The 20,597-nt window shown below is 46.3% G+C and overlaps 2 protein-coding genes across 2 annotated transcripts in view; both read right to left on the bottom strand.

The window, feature by feature from the left end:
• LOC140119822 (uncharacterized) overlaps positions 1-20,597 on the bottom strand; it is a 661,039-nt gene that overhangs the window by 75,974 nt on the left and 564,468 nt on the right. The gene's annotated exons all lie outside the window — the stretch shown is intronic.
• Positions 11,388-20,597, bottom strand: part of LOC140119779 (uncharacterized) — a 654,457-nt gene continuing 645,247 nt past the window's right edge. The window contains exon 10 of the mRNA XM_072139128.1: positions 11,388-13,080. Coding sequence (XP_071995229.1) covers positions 11,582-13,080 — 1,499 coding nt within the window. The 3' untranslated portion in view covers positions 11,388-11,581. The remainder of the gene's footprint in view (positions 13,081-20,597) is intronic.

The raw sequence follows: 20,597 nt of genomic DNA, 5'->3' as shown, positions 1-20,597 counted from the left end.
CCCCTCATCCTCATAGACTGTAAGCTCTTGTGTCACCCCCTCATCCTCATAGACTGTAAGCTCTTGTGTCACCCCCTCATCCTCATAGACTGTAAGCTCCTGTGTCCCTCCCCTCATCCTCATAGACTGTAAGCTCCTGTGTCCCCCCCTCATCTTCATAGACTGTAAGCTCTTGTGTCACCCCCTCATCCTCATACACTGTAAGCTCTTGTGTCACCCCCTCATCCTCATACACTGTAAGCTCTTGTGTCCTCCCCTCATCCTCATACACTGTAAGCTCTTGTGTCCTCCCCTCATCCTCATAGACTGTAAGCTCTTGTGTCACCCCTCATCCTCATAGACTGTAAGCTCTTGTGTCACCCTCTCATCCTCATAGACAGTAAGCTCTTGTGTCCCCCCTCATCCTCATAGACTGTAAGCGCTTGTGTCACCCCCTCATCCTCATAGACTGTAAGCTCTTGTGTCCCCCTCATCCTCATAGACTGTAAGCTCTTGTGTCACCCCCTCATCCTCATAGACTGTAAGCTCTTGTGTCCCCCTCATCCTCATAGACTGTAAGCTCTTGTGTCCCCCCTCATCCTCATAGACTGTAAGCGCTTGTGTCACCCCCTCATCCTCATAGACTGTAAGCTCTTGTGTCACCCCCTCATCCCCATAGACTGTAAGCTCTTGTGTCACCCCCTCATCCTCATAGACTGTAAGCTCTTGTGTCACCCCTCATCCTCATAGACTGTAAGCTCTTGTGTCACCCCCTCATCCTCATAGACTGTAAGCTCTTGTGTCACCCTCATCCTCATAGACTGTAAGCTCTTGTGTCACCCCCTCATCCTCATAGACTGTAAGCTCTTGTGTCTCCCTCATCCTCATAGACTGTAAGCTCTTGTGTCCCTCCTCATCCTCATAGACTGTAAGCTCTTGTGTCACCCCCTCATTCTCATAGACTGTAAGCTCTTGTGTCCCCCCTCATCCTCATAGACTGTAAGCGCTTGTGTCACCCCTCATCCTCATAGACTGTAAGCTCTTGTGTCACCCCCTCATCCTCATAGACTGTAAGCTCTTGTGCCCCCCCCTCATCCTCATAGACTGTAAGCTCTTGTGTCCCCCCTCATCCTCATAGACTGTAAGCTCTTGTGTCACCTCCTCATCCTCATAGACTGTAAGCTCTTGTGTCCCCTCCCTCATCCTCATAGACTGTAAGCTCTTGTGTCTCCCCTCATCCTCATAGACTGTAAGCTCTTGTGTCCCCCCTCATCCCCATAGACTGTAAGCTCTTGTGTCCCCCCTCATCCCCATAGCCTGTAAGCTCTTGTGTCCCCCCTCATCCCCATAGCCTGTAAGCTCTTGTGCTCCCTATCATGGTGCGGCTGGTGTGACATTTTGTCAGGATGGGACATCTCTTGGGACAGATGGGGTGAAGCTACAGATGACCATTCTTCTGCCTGACACCTCCCTGGAGACCTTCCTGCAGGAACACAGACATCATTCTCCTCCAACTCCATGACTTCTCCTGCTCCAGAGCGGCCGACAATAACAGCTGAGGTGCGGCCCCCTCCCTGCGTGTGGCGCATGCTGCTTCCTCGCCTGTGCCGGAATCTAGCGGCCCCGGAGGCAGTCCTGGTGCTGTTCTGGAGGACGATGCCTTATTAGTGCTGTGGAGGGTGTCACAGAGCTGTGGCTTCTAGTTCTCAGCTCTATTCACACTATTGGATATGCAACATCCCTGCCAATGCGCATAGCAGAGGAGAGGTTGTAAATAAGCCCCTTGTACCATTCAGTACCCCAAGAGGTAATATGCAGCGGTAGATGCTGCCTGGATAGGCAAGGGTTAACCTGTTTTACTAATGTCATCCAATGATATTCCACCTTTGTAATTTGAGTGTGATTGGAGAGTAACAGGCCTTCGGTCCCCATACCAAGCACCGCGACTTCAGCAAGGCCGCAACTGCCAGTCACTCCGGTATTCTGGGCCCCGGCTGCCTCCAGGCTCCAAGAAAAGGCTATTCTCTAGTGGCGTCACAAACAGGATATCTACTTCTGTGCCTTATTCTGGCACTATAGACTGTCCTTTATTGAAAAACTACTGCGCTGCCTAACCCTGCTGCCATCCTGGTTTAGGCCCAAGTGACTTTGTACTTATTCAACATTGACTGTCTTATTTGTTGCCACATGCTGTCCAGCTCCGCTCCAGCACTCAGGAGGTTAATCCCTGCAACGGACTTTGTCAGCTCTGCTACATCTGGTGCAGCAGCGCCTGAAGTGTTTACCTCAGGAGATTGTGACGCAGCAAATAATTCTAGCCCGCCAAAACCCTCACTGCCGGGAAGCCAAGGTGACTCAACAAGCTCCACCCATGCGCGAATGGCGCGAACACAGCCTCCTGTGGCGCAGGAGAAAATAGAGCCCGCCAGACTTTGACTCCACCCCCTGGCACGAAGCGGACTTCCTGCCATGCCTCATCGAAGTGCAAGCTCCTGTGGACTTTGTGGAGAGAGGTCAGCACCATGTCTGGTCCTAGGCCTCTACCCTCAGCTGAGGCATCAGAGGTCCTGGAAGCATTGGAGACCATCATCGTGGTCTCTGCACAGCCGGTCCGGAGGCCCTTCGCTGGGCACCTGCTGCATCGCGGACTGACCAGAGCCTCCGTCATTAGGACCTACCTGCAGTCGGTGACAGAGCAACACGCACCACCGGGCGGTTCCTGACGCCTCTCCCGGTTACCATGCTGGTGCCGTGGCCCCACATGAAGGTGCCACGTGGGGAGGCCCTGACTCCTTCCGAGCCAGCGCCTGGGCCTACTACAGCTGCCGACCAGCCTATGGTTCCTGTTGCTGTTCCCGATCCTCCAACTCCTCCTGCTCCAGTTCCGGCACCTGCCCGGCCACCTGTGAAGCCTGAGCCCGTTCCGGAGAGACCGTCTGCAGCACCGGCACCCCTGCCGCCTCGAGGTCGAGCTGAGGCCCTCTGCCGGCATCTCCAAGACGCTAGTTAGAAGGAGGCCCAGCGGTTCATGGCAGGCCGCTCCAAGGAGGACGCTTGCGTCAAGCAGAACCGGACCACCGGTCAAGTCCGCTGCTTTGAGCGGGCAACAGCGGGGCTCCGGCTTCACCACCCAGGACTACACCGGATGGGAGGTATTTATTCCCCGCTGGTCTGTCAAGCAGCCTGATCTGCCGGAAACCCCTCCACAACCTGAAGCCAGGGGAGTGGATTGAGTTCTCCCTGCAGGAAGGACCCCACGGACCATGGGCGGCTGGTGTCATCCGGATCCCTGATCCAGAGGAGGAGAGCTTCAGGTCATATGCAGATGTTTTTGAAGAGGATGAATGCCTGGAGTCCTCTGTTTCCACATGAGTGCCCCATCGACAGTAGTTGTCAGCACGGGTCCCATTGCCATCCATGGGCCAGGCCTGGTCCAGGGGAACACCCCAGTCGCCTCTCCTGCCTCAAGCGCAACCGGATCCTGAGGGTCCTCTGTGGCGGAAGAAGGCCCGGCTGATGAGCCTTATCCAGAAGCTCCAACGAGAGCATCACCTCGGCAGTAGCCTACCAGTGGGGTGATGTCCCGGCCCCGGAAGAGTTGGAGGGAGCCGCGGCGCTGCCTCTGGTTACCATCTATTTGTTTGTGGACCCTTCCATGGTCCCCGGCTCTATTGAGCCACAGCTGACATCCCAGTGGGCAGCGCCCCTCTGCCTGAATATCAGGAGGATGCCGAGGAGCCTGCAGTTCCCGAAGCTGCCACCGGGTGTCTTCAGCTGGCTCTTGTTTATTCTCCACAGGATCCTAAACTGCTCCTGGATCCTGATGTTGCTGGAAAGTCTGATGAATAGTAATCTGTGATGGGCTGTAGCCCTTAACAGGTACTTGGTCTATTATACATATGTTTTGCTGCTGATTCCCAGTTGGGTTGAGCCCACATATACCTCATAGAGCCAGAGACTTTCCTGAGACTCTTTCCCCCTATTTATGATAAGTCAAGAGACTTTCCTTGAACTTTATTCCATATGTGCTATGTTAGCATCAACCTCTGCTGAAGCAGAGCCACCCCTTCAAAGGACTCTGTCCCTACACTGAAGAGGAGACCCTTTGTTTATTGCACTTTTCCCACATCAAGGACTGTGCCCAGAAGATGGACTTTTTCTTAAAGCCTTTTGAGAGACTTTTAGCCAATTGCCATAGAGGAAAAGATGCTATTGACTTTGTCTTGCACTGAATGCTTTTCATTTGCAGGAATGGACATTCTGTTTGCATTTGCTATGCCTTATTCTTCACAGGAAAACGGACATTGGACATTGAGTAGTCGGTTTGAGTAATGTTTGCAACGTTTAAGTAATTTACCCATTAAGCTGCCAAAGCCAATGTGCATTTTACATGTTTGCACAACAGTCAAGGCCATCTATTGTCAGTAAGTTTGCATATAACCTTTTTCATAGGCTTTGCAGGTGATAGTATGACTGTGTTGGACCGTCTTATATGTAAATCCTGACACCATACAGTGTGGTATTCTGTAAACTGCGGGTCTTTAGGACACCGGGGGTGTTCACCTAGAAACACCTAGATGCCATACACTCAGGGTAAGACTGTCAGATGGCAGGTAAAAGTGTACTGTATGCATTGCATGTACCTAAATGTGTTACTATTTGTTGCCAAGGAAGAAGAGTTTTTGAACAAATAGTCAGGCCTTGGTGCAAGGAGTGGATTACAGGACATGACACCACACCTTTCCCACATACAGTTGTTTTAAGGGTATTAGCTACCAACTGTCACATTCATTGTCTTTGTGTATGTAGTCCAACACCAACCCAGGTGCCTGTCTCCAGAACCATGGGCGGTTTGTCCCCTACACCACACATAGCCAGCACTTCTAAGCAAGTGCAAAACCTATACCATCTACACCCCTACCGGCTGTAATATACATGGACCCTCTGGAGACCATCTGCTGCTGGCTAGCGTTAGTTTTCCTTCTCCCATCTGGTCCATAGCCGAGCCATGCTAGGGCGGCTCTTACAATTGCCCCGGGGGTATGCAACATCACTGCCAATGCGCATGGCAGAGGAGTGGTTGTGAATAAGCCCCTTGTACCATTCAGTACCCCAAGAGGTAATATGCAGCCGTAGATACTGCCTGGATAGGCAAGGGTTAACCTGTTTTACTAATGTCATCCAATGATGTTCCACCTTTGTAACTGGAGTGTGATTGGAGAGTGAGACCACCTGACCAGGGGCGGAGGAGAAGTGACAGTTAGTGAGTACTGACAGTTGGTTAGTGCTGAGCTCTCACCTCATGAGCAGCTCTTTAGGCCCAGCTCCTGACAGAGAAGCATATCAACTCCACACTGAGTGACCAGAGACAGCGTGTGCCTCACACCTCTAGTGAGCTCACACAGGACAACCAGGACAAAGCTGCAGCTTCCAGAATTGGGCACAGCTACATCCCAGCCTGCCCCTGCATCCAGGCTGGTGACCTAACTCCTGAGGTTCACTCTCCAAGATTACTCCCAGTAATCCAACGATCTGTTCAGAATTGTTTGGCTCATTGTGATTAAAGAACTGTAAGTTATTTTTGCACAATGTTGCCTCCATCTGATCCCTGGATACGGCTGTCACCATTAAGGGCTCCCCCATTCACCACCCAGGGACTACTACAGACACTAAGGGGTTGCCCCAGGGAGAACCAGTACATCAGCCTCTCCCTCATCTAATTTCTTGCACTCACCACCTCCTGGAGACCTGCCAGGCTGTGGGACAGCCCTCCGGTCCCCATACCAAGCACCGTGACCACAGCGTGCCTAGGCCAAAAACCTCGGCTGCCTCCAGGCCCCAAGAAAAAGCTAGGCCTCGGTGGGGATGTTGCAGATACACACTTGGTTATTTAACGAGCTGCCCACGGCTCAGCTATGGACCTGATGGGGGAACAACTGGAAGGTTATAACACAACCTCCAGGTGGTCTAAGAACGCTGCAGACCTGGAAGGGTAGATAAATATAAAGTGCACTTCTGTAAAGTGCCTCGGGTGTGGAAGACAAGCCCCCCGTGGTCCTGGTTACTAGTACTGGGGTTGGTATCTGACTAAGTGCATTTTTTTTTTTTACATATACACAAGTACAATACAGTTGGTATCTACTCGCCTTAAACCAGCTGTTTTCTTCGGTGAGGCTTGGTGTCATGTCAAGTAATCGACTCCTTGAAATTTCAGCCTGAAGACACTTCACCTGGGGGGTGTAATTATATACACCTGATACAATACAGTATACCTGCTGTCTTACCCTAGTGTGCGACGTCTAGGTGTTACTGCTTAGACACTCAGGTTTGAGGCGTAAGCCTGCGGTCAGAATTTGACATATACAAACGTATAGATCAGGGGTAGGGAACCTATGGCTCGGGAGCCAGATATGGCTCTTTTGTTGCCTGCATCTGGCTCTTAGACAGCTGTGGCTACCTATCTACTTGGGGGCATGTGCTGTGGCTACCTATATACTGGGGAACATGTGCTATGGCTACCTACCTGGTAGCCGCCGGTCTTTATAGGAACCTGGGAAGTGGGCAGAGCCAATCAGCAGGGCACTGGCCCTTTAAATCCGCGTGTGTTGGCACGTGCTGGCCAGCCAGGACGCGAGCCAGAAAGTGGTGGGTTGAGTGAGCTCAGAAAGGAGCACCACCACAGAGAGAGGCACGGGTGTGCCTGTGATCCGAGACCTAGATCGCAGGTGCATCCGTGACACTGGACTACATATGTGCATATGGTACGGCTCTTACGGAATAACATTTTAAAATATGTGGTGTTCATGGCTCTTTCAGCCAAAAAGGTTCCTGACCCCTGGTATAGATGGTCTGACACCGTCTGGTCCACATATCTAAAAAGCCTAAAAAAAGATCAGTGCAATAGCTGGGTATATAGTAACCATTACTCTATGTGCCAACCTGGAGTGGCATTAGATGGCACAATGGGTACACGGCTCATATAAATGTTACATAACGGTACATAGCAATATTACTTGTAGCAGTAATAACAGTAATACTTAGAGTAAAGTATGTATAATAGCAATAATAGTCCTTTTTCCCTAGAAAGCAAACATTTTGACTTTCAGTCTCTCAGAGGGCTCAATTACATTAGAGACCATTCTCTGGGCACAGTCCTTAAATGGGGAAAAGGGGGGGCACCTGGATTCACAGCATGGGAACAGGGGCAAAGAATTTCCTCTGCGATGAGGGGCACGGTCCTTGGAAGAAGAGGTAGTTACATCTGCTTTCAGCAGAGATGGGTGCTTTTAAGCACAAGTGTGGAGAAGTCCAGCAATGTCTCTGGCTGGAGCATAAATACATAAATATAAGAGTCTTAGGAAAGTTTCTGGCTCTATAGAATAAGGGGTTTCTGGGTTCAGCCCAACTGGGAGAAAAGCAATATCATAGTCATTTTTACACATCAAAGTGTACCTGCTTTGGGCTCTGGTGGTGGAAACCGTGAGAGGCTGATGTACTGGTTCTCCCTGGGGTAACCCCTGAGGTGACTGTAGGATGAGTCCCTGGGTGATGGATGGGGAAGGCCGTGGTGGTAGACAGCCGTATCCAGGGATCAGACAGAGGCAACGTTGTGAAAATAAACTTACAGTTCTTTATTGAACAGCAGACAGCGGCCAGAAACGGGTAACAGCTGATTCTTTACACGGGAAAGGTCATGGAGAGTCGGGCCGCAGGAGGGGTGCACACAGCCTGATAGTAGGTGCAGGCTGGGCTGGTGCAGGTGGGACTAAGTCCAAGTGGTGGAAGCTGCAGTTCTGGGATTAAGTCTCCAGACTGCGGGGCTGATGTACACCTCCCGCTCATTACCATATTTTTCTAAAACCGTTTTCTTGGCCGCCGATGCAGAAGACCCCCTAAGGCAGCGATGGCGAACCTATGGCACGCGTGCCACAGACGGCACGCGAAGCCGTTTCTGTTGGCACGCGTACCGTCGCCAGTAAGCCTCTGCCCGCTGCCCGTAAAAATTTGGTCTATGCGAGCGGCGGAACTACGCGCCGCTCCATAGACAGAACCGCAGTGTTTTTGCGCATGCGCGGTAACTTGGGAAGCGCTGAAAGTTTCAGTCGCTCCCATAGAAACCGCGCATGCGCATTAATTATCCCGGGCCGCTCCGCTCTGCTCTGCTCCCTCCCTGTCCGCTCTACTCTGTCCCGGTCCGCTCCGCACTGCTTTGCTCCCTCTGTCCCGTTCCGTAGCCCCCCTCTCCTCCACTCCGTGGCCCCCCTCTCCTCCGCTCCGTGGCCCCCCTCTCCTCCGCTCCGTGGCCCCCCTCTCCTCCGCTCCGTGGCCCCCCTCTCCTCCGCTCCGTAGCCCCCTCTCCTCCGCTCCGTAGCCCCCTCTCCTCCGCTCCGTAGCCCCCCTCTCCTCCGCTCCAGGTGGGAGTGGAGAATGCATACAGTGTAACCTGCATGCATTCCTGGAGAACCTTCCTGTAGAAAAAAGAAAATAAAGTAAGTTTATCTGTGTATATGTATGTAATATGTATATGTATGTAATGAGTATATGTATGTGTATATGTATGTAATATGTATATGTATGTAATGAGTATATTAATATGTATATGTATGTAATGAGTATATCTATGTGTATATGTATGTATATGTATGTGATGTGTATATGTATGTGATGTGCATATGTGGGTGTATATGTATGTGATGTGTATATGTAGGTGTTTATATGTGTATACATATATATATATATATATATATATATATATTCTGTATGTATTTTATACTACATGGCGATAAGCTGTATGCATTTTATCATACATGGCGGCATTCTGTATGCATTTTATACTACATGGCAAATTCTGTATGCATTTTATACTACATGGCAAATTCTGTATGCATTTTATACTACTTGGCGGCATTCTGTATGCATTTTATACTACATGGCAAATTCTGTATGCATTTTATACTACATGGCGACATTCTGTATGCATTTTATACTACATGGCGACATTCTGTATGCATTTTATACAACATGGCGACATTCTGTATGCATTTTATACTACATGGCAAATTCTGTATGCATTTTATACTACATGGCAAATTCTGTATGCATTTTATACTACATGGCGACATTCTGTATGCATTTTATACAACATGGCGACATTCTGTATGCATTTTATACTACATGGCGACATTCTGTATGCATTTTATACTACTTGGCGGCATTCTGTATGCATTTTATACAACATGGCGACATTCTGTATGCATTTTATACTACATGGCGACATTCTGTATGCATTTTATACTACTTGGCGGCATTCTGTATGCATTTTATACTACATGGCGACATTCTGTATGCATTTTATACTACTTGGCGGCATTCTGTATGCATTTTATACTACATGGCGACAAGCTTTATGCATTTTATACTACATGGCGACAAGCTTTATGCATTTTATACTACATGACGACAAGCTGTATGCATTTTATACTATATTACGTATATGGGGGGGGGGCGTCTCTCTATGGCTCGTTTTCTCAATTAAAACCTTGTTATTCTAGTTAAATTTTTGTGTTGGCACTTCACTTCAAGTCAGAAGGGTTTGGATTGCATTTTGGGCACTCGGCCTCTAAAAGGTTCGCCATCACTGCCCTAAGGTAACGAGCACGAGGGACAGTCTACACCAGTAAGTCTTGGGGCGGAAGGTCCCATTCCATATTTAGGGGTGACACTTCCCCTGTTTCCCGGCCGCTCTTTGAGCAGGTAGACGCCGAGTTAGATAATTATGTGACATATAACATATCGTGGGTGGAGTAAATAAAAAACCTCACACAAGAGCGAATGTCCTGTACCTTCCTCCTGCAGGAGGGGCTTGGGGCTACCACGTGTAATAAGCTATTATAATGCAGACATTTTGGGACTGGCGTGTCAGAGCACGATGGGAACTGTGAGAAAACACTGGATTCAAATTGACAATGAGGCATTTCTACAGTCACCTCTAGGTATAGGGCACCATGGTGGCTCAGTGGTTAGCATTACAGCCTTGCAGCATGGTGGCTCAGTGATTAGCACTACAGCCTTGATCTATGGTGGCTCAGTGGTTAGCACTACAGCCTTGCACCACGGTGGCTCAGCGGTTAGCATTACAGCCTTGCAGCATTGTGGCTTAGTGGTTAGCATTACAGCCTTGCAGCACGGTGGCTCAGTGGTTAGCATTACAGTCTTGCAGCATTGTGGCTCAGTGGTTAGCATTACAGCCTTGCAGCATGGTGGCTCAGTGGTAGCATCACAGCCTTGCAGCACGGTGGCTCAGTGGTTAGCACTACAGCCTTGCAGCACGGTGGCTCCGTGGTTAACATTACAGCCTTGCAGCATGGTGGCTCAGTGGTTAGCATTACAGCCTTGCAGCACGGTGGCTCAGTGGTTAGCATTACAGCCTTGCAGCATGGTGGCTCAGTGGTTAATATTACAGCGTTGCAGCACGGTGGCTCAGTGGTTAGCATAAAGCCTTGCAGCATGGTGGCTCAGTGGTTAATATTACAGTGTTGCAGCATGGTGGCTCAGTGGTTAGCACTACAGCCTTGCAGCACGGTGGCTCAGTGGTTAACATTACAGCCTTGCAGCATTGTGGCTCAGTGGTTAGCATTACAGCCTTGCAGCACGGTGGCTCAGCGGTTAGCATTACAGCCTTGCAGCATGGTGGCTCAGTGGTTAATATTACAGCGTTGCAGCGTGGTGGCTCAGTGGTTAGCATTACAGCCTTACAGAATGGTGGCTCAGTGGTTAGCATTACAGCGCTGGGGACCTGGGTTCAAGTTTGTACGTTCTCTCCGTGTTTGTGTGGGTTTCCTCCGGGTCCTCTGGTTTCCTCCCACACTCCAAAACATACTGGTAGGTGATTAGATTGTGAGCCCCATGGGGACAGGGACTGATGTGACAAGCTCTGTGCAGCGCTGCGTCATCTGTGTGCGCTATATAAATAAAGGAATTATTATTATTATATTGTAGGTGCCAGGCTGTGGGCTTCAGCATTAGATCAGCCGATACAGGGATCCCTGGTGAGCACTTCCAGAGCCAGTGTGAAAGTCTGGAATATGTATATGCAACATCCCCCACCGGGGCCTTTTCTTGGGGCCTGGAGTCAGCCGGGGCCCAGAATACCGGAGTGGCTGGTGGTTGCGGCCTAGGGCACGCTGTGGTCACGGTGCTTGGTATGGGGGGCGGAGGGCTGTCCTAAAGCCTGGCAGATCTCCAGCAGGTGGTGTGTGCAGGAAATATGGAGGGAGAGGCTGATGTACTGGATCTCCCTGGGGTAACCCCTGAGTGTCTGTAGGATAGGTCCCTGGGTGATGGATGGGGAGTCCGTGGTGGTGACAGCCGTATCCAGGGATCAGACGGAGGCAACGTTGTGCAAATCTACTTTCAGTTCTTTATTAATCAACAGCAGGCAACGGGCAAAAAGGGTTAAACAGCAGATTCGGATTCTGGTACTGGAGTGGTCATGGAGAGTGGTCCTCAGGAATAGCGCCAGCCTGGTAGCAGATGCAGGCTGGGAAAATTTGGATGACCATTTGGTAACATTTCTTACATTATGAATATTAACATCACTTCTCTACTGTGTGAGTTCTCTGATGACTCCAAAGAACTGATTTGTGACTAAAACATTTTCCACATTCAGAACAAGAAAATGGCTTCTCCCCTGTGTGAGTTCTCTGATGTCTAACAAGACATGACTTATTGCTAAACCTTTTTCCACATTCAGAACAAGAAAATGGCTTCTCCCCTGTGTGTATTTTCTGATGTTTAACAAGTTGTCAACAAATGTCTTCTCCCCTGTGTGAGTTCTCTGATGTACAGCAAGATCTGACTTATTGCTAAAAAGTTTTCCACATTCTGCACATGAAAATGGCTTTTCCCCTGTGTGAGTTCTCTGATGTTTCTGAAGCGCTGATATTTGACTAAAACATTTGTCACATTCAGTGCATGAATATGGCTTCTCTCCTGTATGAATTCTCTGATGACTAAGAAGAGCTGATTTTTCTAGAAAATATTTACCACATTCAGTACATGAAAATGGCTTCTCACCTGTGTGAATTCTCTGATGTTTCCGAAGATATGATTTGTGACTAAAACATTTCCCACATTCAGAACAAGAAAATGACTTCTCCCCTGTGTGAGTTCTCTGATGTTTCCGAAGATATGATTTGTGACTAAAACATTTTGCACATTCAGAACAAGAAAATGGCTTCTCCCCTGTGTGTACTTTCTGATGTATAACAAGATATGATTTCTGACTAAAACTTTTTCTACATTCAGTGCATGAAAATGCCTTCTCCCCTGTATGTACTTTCTGATGTATAACAAGATGTGATTTCTCACTAAAACTCTTTCCACATTCTGTGCATGAAAATGGCTTCTCTCCTGTGTGAATTCTCTGATGATTAAGAAGAGCTGATTTTTTGAGAAAACATTTCGCACATTCAGTACATGAAAATGGCTTCTCCCCTGTGTGAGTTCTCAGATGACTAAGAAGAGCTGATTTTTGGAGAAAAAATTTACCGCATTCAGTACATGAAAATGGCTTCTCACCTGTGTGAATTCTCTCATGTACAGCAAGACGTGACCTATTGCTAAAACATTTTCCACATTCTGCACATGAAAATGGCTTTTCCCCTGTGTGATTTTTCTGATGTCCCCGAAGCGCTGATTTGTGACTAAAACATTTGTCACATTCAGTGCATGAAAATGGCTTCTCTCCTGTGTGAATTCTCTGATGACTAAGAAGAGATGATTTTTGGAGAAAATATTTACCACATTCAGTACATGAAAATGGCTTCTCACCTGTGTGAATTCTCTGATGTTTTTGAAGATCTGATTTGTGACTAAAACATTTTCCACACTCTGTGCAGGAAAATGGCTTTTCCCCTGTGTGAGTTCTCTGATGTCTCCGAAGCGTTGATTTGTGACTAAAACATTTTCCACACTCTGTGCATGAAAATGGCTTCTCCCCTGTGTGAATTCTCTTATGTTTCTTAAGATATGATTTGTGTCTAAAACATTTTCCACATTGAGGACATGAGAATGGCTTCTCTCCTGTGTGAGTTCTCTGGTGTATAACAAGATGAGATTTCTTGGTAAATCGCCTCTCACATTTCAGACATGAGAACTTCCTCTTATCTCCAGGATTTCCCTCCTCTGAGGAAAGATGTGACTGATTATCTTCTACGTCACCACCAGGAGATGAGGGGGGACGTCCATGGGAACCTCTTGGACTTTCCTCTCCTGAAAGATTTAGTGAAGAAATGAAAGTTGTGAGTTTCCTTTCTCCTAGTTACAAGCAGAAGTAAAGGGAAGGGTCAGTTATGGATAGAAAACTCCCAACATCTTGTATTGCTGATACAAATTGGCCAATAATTTTACTAAAATAAAACTACTAATAATAACTAAGCGCTAATTAGAAATAATGAAATCCTAGAAACCCAATTCTACGTCTTCCCAGTTTCTGATATGATAAATATATATAATAGATTGTATTATACTGGAGATGATGTCTTCTATATTTTACTCTTTCCATGAAATCGATGATAAGAGACTAAAATGAAGTCCCGGTGGTCGTATCTATTGGCAGCCATCGTGTCTCCAGGTTGTGAGAAGTTTCCAGTAATGTGTCTGTCAGGGAAGTGAAGAGTTAATGTAGACATAATATAGAAACGCTATCAAGGAGAAGTAAATCCTCCCCGGACCCGGACACTGACTGATAAGAGAGCAGAAGCTGCCGGTTACACGGTGTCTATCACCAGGAGGATCTATGCCCCTAGTCACATGTGTAGTAAGATTTGGGCACAGAGCCCCTGTGATGGGCGCTTTGTATAATAAGGTTTGATGACTGAACGGGAACCAGATGACCCCTAGAAGTGCAGGATGTTTCATCACTTGGGGTCAATCAGCCTCCCGTCTTCAGTAACGGCTTTTCCCAGGATTTCTTGGACCTTTGAGACAGAAACCAGAGGGTCCTCTGTGATCTGGCCTTACACTGTCTCACCCTAGTCTTAGAACTATTTGCATAAGTATTACCTTACAGGACTTGTCTTAGGAGTATTTCCATCATGGTTACTTTACACTACTAGTTTTAGACCTATTTGCGTCACTGTTACCTTATAATCTTGATAATATTTGTATAAGTGTTACCTTATGCTACAAGTCTTAGACCCATTTGTCCCCGTTACCTTATCGCACTAATCTTAGTAGTATTTGTGTCAGTCTGACGATACATTACCAGTCTTAGACCTATTTATGTCACTGTTACCTTACAGTACTTCTGCTAGTAGTATTTGCATCAGTGTTCCCTTACAGTACTACTCCTAGTAGTATTTGCATCAGTGTTACCTTACAGTACTTCTCCTAGTAGTATTTGCATCAGTGTTCCCTTACAGTACTACTCCTAGTAGTATTTGCATCAGTGTTCCCTTACAGTACTACTCCTAGTAGTATTTGCATCATTGTTCCCTTACAGTACTACTCCTAGTAGTATTTGCATCATTGTTACCTTACAGTACTTCTCCTAGTAGTATTTGCATCAGTGTTACCTTACAGTACTTCTCCTAGTAGTATTTGCAACAGTGTTACCTTACAGTACTACTCCTAGTAGTATTTGCATCAGTGTTCCCTTACAGTACTACTCCTAGTAGTATTTGCATCAGTGTTCCCTTACAGTACTACTCCTAGTAGTATTTGCATCAGTGTTACCTTACAGTACTTCTCCTAGTAGTATTTGCATCAGTGTTCCCTTACAGTACTACTCCTAGTAGTATTTGCATCAGTGTTCCCTTACAGTACTACTCCTAGTAGTTTTTGCATCATTGTTCCCTTACAGTACTACTCCTAGTAGTATTTGCATCATTGTTACCTTACAGTACTTCTCCTAGTAGTATTTGCATCAGTGTTACCTTACAGTACTTCTCCTAGTAGTATTTGCAACAGTGTTACCTTACAGTACTACTCCTAGTAGTATTTGCATCAGTGTTACCTTACAGTACTACTCCTAGTAGTATTTGCATCAGTTTTACCTTACAGTACTACTCCTAGTAGTATTTGCACTATTGTTCCCTTACAGTACTACTCCTAGTAGTATTTGCATCAGTGTTACCTTACAGTACTACTCCTAGTAGTATTTGCATCAGTGTTACCTTACAGTACTACTCCTAGTAGTATTTGCATCAGTGTTACCTTACAGTACTACTCCTAGTAGTATTTGCATCAGTGTTACCTTACAGTACTACTCCTAGTAGTATTTGCATCAGTGTTCCCTTACAGTACTACTCCTAGTAGTATTTGCATCAGTGTTACCTTACAGTACTACTCCTAGTAGTATTTGCATCATTGTTACCTTACAGTACTACTCCTAGTAGTATTTGCATCAGTGTTCCCTTACAGTACTACTCCTAGTAGTATTTGCATCAGTGTTACCTTACAGTACTACTCCTAGTAGTATTTGCATCAGTGTTACCTTACAGTACTATTCCTAGTAGTATTTGCATCAGTGTTACCTTACAGTACTTCTCCTAGTAGTATTTGCATCAGTGTTCCCTTACAGTACTACTCCTAGTAGTATTTGCATCAGTGTTACCTTACAGTACTATTCCTAGTAGTATTTGCATCAGTGTTACCTTACAGTACTACTCCTAGTAGTATTTGCATCAGTGTTACCTTACAGTACTTCTCCTAGTAGTATTTGCATCAGTGTTACCTTACATTACTACTCCTAGTAGTATTTGCATCAGTGTTACCTTACAGTACTATTCCTAGTAGTATTTGCATCAGTGTTACTTTACAGTACTACTCCTAGTAGTATTTGCATCAGTGTTACCTTACAGTACTACTCCTAGTAGTATTTGCATCAGTGTTACCTTACAGTACTACTCCTAGTAGTATTTGTATCAGTGTTACCTTACAGTACTACTCCTAGTAGTATTTGCATCAGTGTTACCTTACAGTACTACTCCTAGTAGTATTTGCATCAGTGTTACCTTACAGTACTACTCCTAGTAGTATTTGCGTCAGTGTTACCTTACAGTACTTCTCCTAGTAGTATTTGCATCAGTGTTCCCTTACAGTACTACTCCTAGTAGTATTTGCATCAGTGTTACCTTACAGTACTACTCCTAGTAGTATTTGCATCAGTGTTACCTTACAGTACTTCTCCTAGTAGTATTTGCATCAGTGTTACCTTACAGTACTACTCCTAGTAGTATTTGCGTCAGTGTTACCTTACAGTACTTCTCCTAGTAGTATTTGCATCAGTGTTACCTTACAGTACTACTCCTAGTAGTATTTGCATCAGTGTTACCTTACAGTACTTCTCCTAGTAGTATTTGCATCAGTGTTACCTTACAGTACTACTCCTAGTAGTATTTGCATCAGTGTTACCTTACAGTACTACTCCTAGTAGTATTTGCATCAGTGTTACCTTACAGTACTACTCCTAGTAGTATTTGCATCATTGTTACCTTACAGTACTACTCCTAGTAGTATTTGCATCAGTGTTCCCTTACAGTACTACTCCTAGTAGTATTTGCATCAGTTTTACCTTACAGTACTACTCCTAGTAGTATTTGCACTATTGTTCCCTTACAGTACTACTCCTAGTAGTATTTGCATCAGTGTTACCTTACAGTACTACTCCTAGTAGTATTTGCATCAGTGTTACCTTACAGTACTACTCCTAGTAGTATTTGCATCAGTGTTACCTTACAGTACTACTCCTAGTAGTATTTGCATCAGTGTTACCTTACAGTACTACTCCTAGTAGTATTTGCATCAGTGTTCCCTTACAGTACTACTCCTAGTAGTATTTGCATCAGTGTTACCTTACAGTACTACTCCTAGTAGTATTTGCATCATTGTTACCTTACAGTACTACTCCTAGTAGTATTTGCATCAGTGTTCCCTTACAGTACTACTCCTAGTAGTATTTGCATCAGTGTTACCTTACAGTACTACTCCTAGTAGTATTTGCATCAGTGTTACCTTACAGTACTATTCCTAGTAGTATTTGCATCAGTGTTACCTTACAGTACTTCTCCTAGTAGTATTTGCATCAGTGTTCCCTTACAGTACTACTCCTAGTAGTATTTGCATCAGTGTTACCTTACAGTACTATTCCTAGTAGTATTTGCATCAGTGTTACCTTACAGTACTACTCCTAGTAGTATTTGCATCAGTGTTACCTTACAGTACTTCTCCTAGTAGTATTTGCATCAGTGTTACCTTACATTACTACTCCTAGTAGTATTTGCATCAGTGTTACCTTACAGTACTATTCCTAGTAGTATTTGCATCAGTGTTACCTTACAGTACTACTCCTAGTAGTATTTGCATCAGTGTTACCTTACAGTACTACTCCTAGTAGTATTTGCATCAGTGTTACCTTACAGTACTACTCCTAGTAGTATTTGTATCAGTGTTACCTTACAGTACTACTCCTAGTAGTATTTGCATCAGTGTTACCTTACAGTACTACTCCTAGTAGTATTTGCATCAGTGTTACCTTACAGTACTACTCCTAGTAGTATTTGCGTCAGTGTTACCTTACAGTACTTCTCCTAGTAGTATTTGCATCAGTGTTCCCTTACAGTACTACTCCTAGTAGTATTTGCATCAGTGTTACCTTACAGTACTACTCCTAGTAGTATTTGCATCAGTGTTACCTTACAGTACTTCTCCTAGTAGTATTTGCATCAGTGTTACCTTACAGTACTTCTCCTAGTAGTATTTGCATCAGTGTTACCTTACAGTACTACTCCTAGTAGTATTTGCGTCAGTGTTACCTTACAGTACTTCTCCTAGTAGTATTTGCATCAGTGTTACCTTACAGTACTACTCCTAGTAGTATTTGCATCAGTGTTACCTTACAGTACTTCTCCTAGTAGTATTTGCATCAGTGTTACCTTACAGTACTACTCCTAGTAGTATTTGCATCAGTGTTACCTTACAGTACTACTCCTAGTAGTATTTGCATCAGTGTTACCTTACACTTAGACCTATTTGCATCGTTGTTATTTTACAATACCAGTCTTAGATTTATTGTTACCTTATCGTAAAACAAAATGGTTGAAAAAGATGTGGAACAATTTCCCAGTGATAAAACACAGCAGAGACAAGCTGATTCAGATGATTTTGAAGAGCAGGAAAAGGAAGTCAGCAGACGAGATTGCACGACCAAGACGCTCGCTCAAACTGAGACTAAAGGTCATTGAAAACTATCACACTACAAAAGATGAGTTCTGTGATAACCTGGAAGATCTACGGGAACGCGTTACCTCCCTCATGTCAGGCTTTCAATCCTTAAAAGGTAATGCTGAGAGGCTACAAGATGCTGTTACAAAGCTGAATACAGCGCACAAAAGATATAAGCGACTTCTGGCAAAGTACATCACCTTCTTATAAGACTCTAATATTGATGAAGCCTTAACAGAGCTGAAAAAAGCAGAATCAGTAGACAGAGACGCCATGGTGCAGAATGCTAAAGCTAAAGTGGAACTTCATATCTCTCATTTACAGGAGACCAGTGCATGCATCAAATTCATCCAAATATTACTCACGAACATACAGATCATCATGCTCGAGAAGCTCAGTCCTAAGTGACAGAATACTAGAGGCCCGCATAGATGCAGAGCAATCCAAAATAAGACGTGCCTTCAGAGAAAAGAAGCCTGAGACCAAGAGAGCAGAAGCCTGAGGCCAAGAGAGCAGAAGCCTGAGGCCAAGAGAGAAGAAGCCTGAGGGCAAGAGAGCAGATGCCTGAGGCCAAGAGAGCAGAAGCCTGATGCCAAGAGAGCAGAAGCCTGAGGCCAAGAGAGCAGAAGCCTGAGGCCAAGAGAGCAGATGCCTGAGGTCAAGAGAGCAGAAGCCTGAGACCAAGAGAGCAGAAGCCAAGGCAGAGAGAGCAGAAGCCTGATGCCAAGAGAGCAGAAGCCTGATGCCAAGAGAGCAGAAGCCTGAGGCCAAGAGAGCAGAAGCCAAGGCAGAGAGAGCAGAAGCCTGAGGCCAAGAGAGCAGAAGCCTGAGGCCAAGAGAGCAGAAGCCTGATGCCAAGAGAGCAGAAGCCAAGGCAGAGAGAGCAGAATCCTGAGGCCAAGAGAGCAGAAGCCTGATGCCAAGAGAGCAGAAGCCAAAGGTAGAGAGAGCAGAAGCCTGAGGCCAAGAGAGCAGAAGCCTGAGGCCAAGAGAGCAGAAGCCTGAGGCCAAGAGAGCAGAAGCCTGAGACCAAGAGAGCAGAAGCCTGAGGCCAAGAGAGCAGAAGCCTGAGGCCAAGAGAGCAGAAGCCTGAGGCCAAGAGAGCAGAAGCCTGAGACCAAGAGAGCAGAAGCCTGAGGCCAAGAGAGCAGAAGCCTGAGGCCAAGAGAGCAGAAGCCTGAGGCCGAGAGAGCAGAAGCCGAGGCCGAGAAAGCAGAAACCTGAGGCCAAGAGAGCAGAAACCTGAGGCCAAGAGAGCAGAAACCGAGGCCATGAGAGCAGAAGCCAGGACCATGAGAGCAGAAGGCGAGGTCGAGAGATCAGAAGCCAAGGCCGAGAGAGCAGAAGCCTGAGGCCGAGAGAGCAGAAGCCTGAGGCCGAGAGAGCAGAAGCCGAGGCGGAGAAAGCAGAAACCTGAGGCCAAGAGAGCAGAAACCGAGGCCATGAGAGCAGAAGCCGGGACCATGAGAGCAGAAGGCGAGGCCGAGAGAGCAGAAGGCGAGGCTCAGATAGAGATGAAAGTGGAAAGCGCATTAGCCTAAGTCAGTGATGGGCAACCTTTTGAGCTAGGTGTGTCAAAATTCACCAAAAAAACGAGCATAACTCGGGTGCTGTGTCACCTTTAGGAAAAACCTAATTTTGTAATAACATGTCCAGCAGCGGCCTCCCCTTATTAATAACATGTCCAGCAGCGGCCTCCCTTTACTACTAAAATACCCCTAGCGCCCTCCCTTTACTACTAAAATACCCCTAGCGGCCTCCCTTTACTACTAAAATACCCCTAGCGGCCTCCCTTTACTACTAAAATACCCCTAGCGCCCTCCCTTTACTACTAAATTACCCCTAGCGCCCTCCCTTTACTACTAAAATACCCCTAGCGGCCTCCCTTTACTATTAAAATACCCCTAGCGGCCTCCCTTTACTACTAAAATACCCCTAGCGGCCTCCCTTTACTACTAAAATACCCCTAGCGGCCTCCCTTTACTACTAAATTATCCCTAGCGGCCTCCCTTTACTACTAAAATACCCCTAGCGGCCTCCCTTTACTACTAAAATACCCCTAGCGGCCTCCCTTTACTACTAAAATACCCCTAGCGCCCTCCCTTTACTACTAAAATATCCCTAGCGGCCTCCCTTTACTACTAAAATACCCCTAGCGGCCTCCCTTTACTACTAAAATATCCCTAGCGGCCTCCCTTTACTACTAAAATACCCCTAGCGCCCTCCCTTTACTACTAAATTACCCCTAGTGCCCTCCCTTTACTACTAAAATACCCCTAGCGGCCTCCCTTTACTACTAAAATACCCTTAGCGGCCTCCCTTTACTACTAAAATACCCCTAGCGGCCTCCCTTTACTACTAAAATACCCTTAGCGGCCTCCCTTTACTACTAA

Source organism: Engystomops pustulosus, chromosome 2 (genome assembly GCF_040894005.1).
Source record: "Engystomops pustulosus chromosome 2, aEngPut4.maternal, whole genome shotgun sequence".
NCBI classification, from domain to species: domain Eukaryota; kingdom Metazoa; phylum Chordata; class Amphibia; order Anura; family Leptodactylidae; genus Engystomops; species Engystomops pustulosus.
Note: the sequence above shows the minus strand (reverse complement) of the source record. Positions and strands in the feature narration are given on the sequence as shown.